Source organism: Zonotrichia leucophrys, chromosome 1 (assembly GCF_028769735.1).
Source record: "Zonotrichia leucophrys gambelii isolate GWCS_2022_RI chromosome 1, RI_Zleu_2.0, whole genome shotgun sequence".
Taxonomy (NCBI): domain Eukaryota; kingdom Metazoa; phylum Chordata; class Aves; order Passeriformes; family Passerellidae; genus Zonotrichia; species Zonotrichia leucophrys.
This window is the reverse complement of record NC_088169.1, coordinates 65,241,402-65,247,729: the sequence shown is the minus strand read 5'-3', so window position 1 is coordinate 65,247,729 and position 6,328 is coordinate 65,241,402. Positions and strand designations below refer to the sequence as shown.

Here is a 6,328-nt window from a genome sequence, read left to right as displayed (position 1 = left end):
CTTCAGTTTTAATAAAGCAGCGATCCACAACTCTAACAGGAACACTTCATACCTACTGTGAGGATATGTGGGGTGCTGCTGACCTCCTGCAGGAGGGTTGGGTATGGTCCTGAGTGCTCATAAGAGGGGATGAGCCTTAAAACCTGGAATCTGGAGGGAAGAGCTCCTGCTTCTGCTGGTGCTATGGGAAGAGCGTGCAGGGAAACAAATCCCCAGAGCATGGCTGTTGTTCTCCTCAGCAGAAGCGCAGTCAGATGAGATGGGGCTATTACGGGCTAATCTGGGAGCGTTAAGGTACAATTTTGTTTTCACTGCACAGCACCATAAAGCAAATAAATAGTGCTTAGCCTATAATAAAACTCAATAAAATTCCATTGAGTGATATCAGGATTGATCACTGTAAGCTGACATTGCTATTTCCACATTCCTCTGAAAATCTGCCCAGTGCAATGTACAAAGCACTGACACAATGCCAGATTTGTTCAGCTCTAAGTGTTATTAACCACAAGAACTGCAGCTGAAACCTAGATGGTAACCTAAATATACTCAACAGAAATATAATACTGGGAAAACGGGATCAGAAAAACAAATTTGAAAAGGAATAACATTATTTTAGTTATGACTAAATAAATTGGTTATGAACTTATAAATTAAGTTCACATTGCTTTAAATAAAGAAAATAAAAGATTGATTTTTTAAGTTTTTTAGGTACATTGCCAGTGTCCTGTGCAGAGAATGGTGCCTGGTAGGTATTTGATCAGAGCTACTGGTATTAAGGAAGAAAAGGCTTATTTCAGTTGGCTAAATTGGGATATAGAGTTTTGTGTGAAATTCTGAGTCTGCAGCAGCCAAGACACAATGGAGAAAGTCTTGCTGAAATCCGTCAGGACACCTGAGAGGAACAGAAAAAAAAGTGGAATATGCCAGAATGTCTCCAGTGGCAGTAGAATTCTATCCTCAGGCAGTGTAACTGAACACTAAATGTGTCTGTGTTTTATGGGGTAAAAGGATACAGCATGGTTATAAAAGTCCTGAGTATTTCTGAGATGTTTTCCAGTGGAGAGTTGGAATAGGAACTGTTTCATCTACTGGCACAACCATACATTGCAAGTATTGATCAAGGAAAAATTTATTTACAGAGATTTTTTCAAATACAAACATAAAATAGCACATATTATATATATATTTTACAAAAATGAATATTGAAATAATAAACATGGTACAGCACAATACAACATCAATGAGCTAAACATAACAGCAACAGAAATCTATGTCTGGAAGAAGTTTGCTGTTAGTTGTACATAACCAACAGAGATCTACAGTACCGTGAGTGGAATTTCCAATGGACATGAAAATGTCCATTTACTGCATTTCATAAAAAGTACTATAGTAAGGGTACATATGCCAAGTAATTATGTTGCATTTTGGAATAATGCTGAAAACACAGAGTCTTAATAAAAGTTATATAGGGCTGAATAAGCAGTGGATAAATGTTTGGGGAAGAAAAATGTATAGAGATTATACAAAACACTGATAAAGTGGCTTATTGGTCCTTTTATTAAGTTTAATGTATAGATTAAAAAGTGTTGCAACACCAAGTCTTAAACCACCAGAGAGAAGTAAAAAAAAAAAAAAAAAAAAAAAAAAAAAAAAAAAAAAAAAGAGAGAGAAAACAAAAAGGAAAAGAAAGAAGAATCGCACCAAAAAAAAAAAAGTTTCCCCCTCTACCTATTTTGTGCCATGGTCAAGATCTGTGCGTGCGTGCGTGTGTGCTTTGGGAGCGCCGCACTGAGGGGCTGCCAGGCGCTACCCCAGCACGTGGGCGCTGCCACCCCTCACCAGCCTGTCCAGTAATTGGTGCATGCAGAATTTCACCGTTTGCCAAAGCAGAGTTTTCCTTGCTTATATTTTTGTGGAGCAGACCCTGAGCAGGCTCGGGTGAGAGAGCCGGTCCCTGCCCAGCCCGCCGGGTGGCTTTGCACCTCCCTGCCACCCTGGGGCCGCCCGCCGTCCTGCTCCCGAGAGAAAGCATTTGAAAATTCCTTGTCCGTCGCCGTTGTCCAGCAGACCTGGGTGAGCCCGGCAGGGCCCCTGCCCAGGGCCGGCTCAGTAGGGGTATTGCTTCTGCTTCTTGCCCGAGAAGCAGGCGAGCCAAGTGCACACCAGCATGGCGGCCGCCGCGCCCCCGCCCGTGCAGTAGTAGGCCCAGCCGATGTGGCAGGTCCCTGCAAGGCAAACACAGGGACAAGGGTCAGTGTTAGATGGGGGGAAAGCACTGCCGCCACCACCCTCCCCTTCTGCCCGCCCAGGAAAGCACTTTTCGGAGATTTCAGCCCACTTGTGTGCCCACCTCCAACAGGGAACACGGGGTGTAATTCAGGCTTTGCCACTCCAGTGCGGGAATTGGAAGCCGGATGCGGCTGAGAACTGCTGGGAGATCCTAACCAGGGTATGGGGGACCTGCTCACATCCCCTCACGCAGGCATCGACCCTGACCATCCCCAAAGGGTAGCAGCATCAGGGGAACGCCACAGCATCAGGGGGCTGCTGTGGCAATGGAAGCACAAAGCCCAGAAATAAAAAAAATAGACAAATTTCCCTACCCCTACCTGAGGTCAAAACCCATTACTGAAAAATTCACTGATCTTCTGTCTAATGAGGGTCACAATATGGCTTTCAATCCATTTAACGGCCTGAGCATCTTTATACAGTCAAACTCATCAACAGTAAATGGTGCCGGGGAATCTCATAGTGGACCATAAAGTGATTACTTCCCTTTCAGGCACTGTGCCTGCAGTAGGGGAGGAGATCAGGAAAACAGCAGCTGCAGCAGGGAGGAAGCCTCTTTAGAGATATCCAAAAGCAAGGAGATGGCTGTTGCTACTCCTCAGGATTTAAATCCATCTCAAAATCCATTTTCACTTGGGCTGCATAATCTTTGTCTTTTTTGAGTGCTTGGGACTTGTTAGCACTGCGGTTCTTTCTGTGTTGTTGACACCTTGGGTGATATCACCCTGCTTTGAGCAGTGAGTGCTCTCAGTAAGACACAAGCAACAATGCAACACTTCTTTCCCAGCCTTCCCAAAAGCAGCAGAAACCATCCTTCCCTTCAGAGAACAGAAGGTGTTAACAGAGTTTCCATCTAGAAATAGGTGTCATGCTGGTATTCTGTCCCAATGGCATCCCTGAGGGCCAGGCTTGAGGTTCAGGCAATTATGAACTCAGCTAATCTTGCCTCAGGCACAAGAAACACAAAATGTCTGCTCATCTTAACATGTTCAAGGCATTCACATGCCTCAAGGCAGACAGCACCACCACTGTCTGCAGGATATTGTCTGGCAGGCTTTGTAAGGAGATATTAGTGGGAGGCAACACTTATGCTTCTGGTCACTTTGAAGATCTCAGGCTGACACCTCAGCAGGAAGCATAATACTTGTTTCATTTTTTATTCTTCATAACCCTCACAAATTTTTATTTAAAAAATGTCCAGTGAAACAAAGATCCTGATGTGACCAAGGGGACTTGAGGACTTGCGGCCTTGGCTTGAGTTCACTAGCCTCTCTCCTTAATGTGCTGGAGCAGACAGAGAGATTTACTTGGTTTGTCATCTGGCTGTGCTCTGTAGATAGCACCATGCTTGCCTTCCTTACAGAAGACTATACAGAGAGTCTGACTTCGTGAAGAGAAGGCCACCAGAAATCCTGGAGAGCTGTCAAGTGCCTGGCAATGTCCCTGACGCTGACACTTGCCCAGTCACTCAGCAGTCTGTGGAGAGACCTGTCTCTGGGCCACCTATTGCTTTGGCTGTGTACACACCCTGTCCTGAGCTTCTGCTGGGAATTTCAAAAACAGACTTAAGCCTACATCACAGGTTTAAACTCACTGGATCACTTTGAAAATTATCATGTTTATTCCAGAGCAGGGTGTGCTAGAGCATTTCTTGTGATGAGATGGACTCCATCTGATAGGTATTCTTAAATTGCAAAATATTCAAAAAACTAGAGAATTGTAATTGCAGCTTGAAAAAGTAAATTTTTCTCATCATGATGTTTCCAGGTAGAGAAAATGTCAAATTACTACCTCAAAAAGAGCTTGAAGATTCACCTGGTGGCACTGCCCAAAGCTGTAACCTAAGCAGGACAGAACGAAGTAAATTTGACCTTTATGTATGGTGTGATTTCAACTTTTGTGCCTCAGCAGTGGGAGAGAGCATGTGTGTACACATTAAGAAGAAAGAACTGTTGAATCAGTGCCAGAGATGTGTTCAACAGATACAACACACACATTCACTCTTGGCTGAAGAGAATAACATTTATTTCTCCAGACCATGATCCATTCCCCAGGGAAAGGACCCAAAGGACCACTGCCCTACTTAATGCTCTGAGGCACGGTAGGCAGGCAGCCTCTTGATCTAACAAATGCAATGTAGTTCACAAGTGTGAGTTGGGTCAAGATGAGCAAATGAAAGAATGGGAGAGCAGGAGAATGGATGAAAGAGCTGGGAGCTTGACCTTAGAGCAATAATAACACAGCAATAAACCTAGCCATTATTTCCAGCCCATGTCAAGAGCAATGGGAGGCCTTGGAAAGAACAGCTTGATCTGTACTCGGATGATGCTCAGCAGAACAGAATTTCAAGCTGCTGTGCTGAAAAGGAGCCTGCAGCAGGGCAGGTGTCTGAAGGTATAGGACTTAGCTATACTTTTCATTGCAAGTATAGTTAAGGATAGATAAAGGACCAGAGATAATCCATCTCAAAGGTACCATTGCAATGAATGCCTACATTGCATAGCCACGTGTCAAAATGAAACAATGACAGGCATTTTATTGCTAAATTACACAAGGAGGAAAACATTGTAGAGTTATTGTTTCTGCTTCAGTGTTCTCATTTTACCACATGTATGGCCTATTTTAGTCTACTGCATCCTAAAGAAAGATTGCTGGTTATCAATAATTGGGTTGCAGTTTTTGTAAAATTACTTCTGCTTCACATTGATATAAAACACTCATTTTAAAAGTAACAGAAAGCTTTATAAAAAGCAGAGTTGAGAAACTATTACTGCACTGACACCAGCAGGACTAGTTGTGTTTCAGTGTTAAGCAAATGTTGAAGAGATTTGCAGAACTGAGGCTTAAATTCAACCATCAAATAGAGCAGTTTGCATTCATGAAGCCTGTCATATAAAATATTAGAAATCCAGCACTGCAGTTTCCCTTTTTTTTTAATGTCAAAGTTCTAAAATGAGAAGCAACACTACCTAAATACTTGATAGAATTAAAGCAGTTGTTGAAAGCATGTCAATTTTCACACACACAGAAAGGCACAAAAGCTCTGTTGTTTCCCTGAAAGATGCATTAGAATACACACATATATATAGATATATAGATATATAGATATAGATATATAGATATATAGATATATAGATATAGATATATAGATATAGATATAGATATATAGATATAGATATAGATATAGATATAGATATAGATATAGATATAGATATAGATATAGATATAGATATAGATATAGATATAGATATAGATATAGATATAGATATAGATATAGATATAGATATAGATATAGATATAGATATAGATGGGGGACATAGATATAGATATATAAATAGAGATACACATAGGTAGAGGAGTCTCCATCCATTGAGGGTGTGGAGGTGCGAGCAAGAATGTGCACATGTTCTTGCTCCTAAGATGGGCTGATCTGAGTTTGTGCCAAAGTAAATTCCCAGCAGCTGAAGTGCTTTTCTAGCTGACAGAGATGACAAGCATCACAGCAGCTTGCTTTTCTGCACAGAAATGGTGTTGCTTTGAACAAATCAGTCTACACCTGACAGGTCACTATTGAGGGAGAAGCTGTGGCTTCAGCACTTCAGCACTTTGTTAATTCTAGATTTTTTTTTTTTTAAGAGAGCATAAATAATTGGAGCTCTTGGTTGTTCAGTGAAGCAGGACTGTCCAAGTTGGCTCAGACAAGCTTGTAGCCAGCCATTAAGAACTTTGTTTTCACCTTTGTTTTACTGGGATTGGCAGCAAGAAAGTGTCAGGATGAGCACTGAAATAACAGAATAATGGAGCTTGCAGCTATAGACATGGATGGCCATTTTCTAAGCAAATAAAGAAATTAAAGACTGGAAACATTCCACTCTTTCTTAAGAGGATTGAGAAAAATCATGTTCCCTGAGGACAGAGGACAAAAATTATGGAGAGCAAGGACACTATCAAAAGGAAATTTACAGAAAAGAGTCCCACAGAATCTAAGACAGTATTTACTAAACCAAAAGAAATCAGTAAATATGGAAAGGTAGTTTTG

At 41.7% G+C, this 6,328-nt stretch overlaps 1 protein-coding gene across 1 annotated transcript in view; it reads right to left on the bottom strand.

The window, feature by feature from the left end:
- Window positions 1-1,685: 1,685 nt before the first annotated feature.
- Window positions 1,686-6,328, bottom strand: part of LHFPL6 (LHFPL tetraspan subfamily member 6) — a 135,976-nt gene continuing 131,333 nt past the window's right edge. The window contains exon 4 of the mRNA XM_064728368.1: window positions 1,686-2,225. Within this exon, the coding sequence (XP_064584438.1) occupies window positions 2,107-2,225 (119 nt within the window). The 3' untranslated portion in view covers window positions 1,686-2,106. The remainder of the gene's footprint in view (window positions 2,226-6,328) is intronic.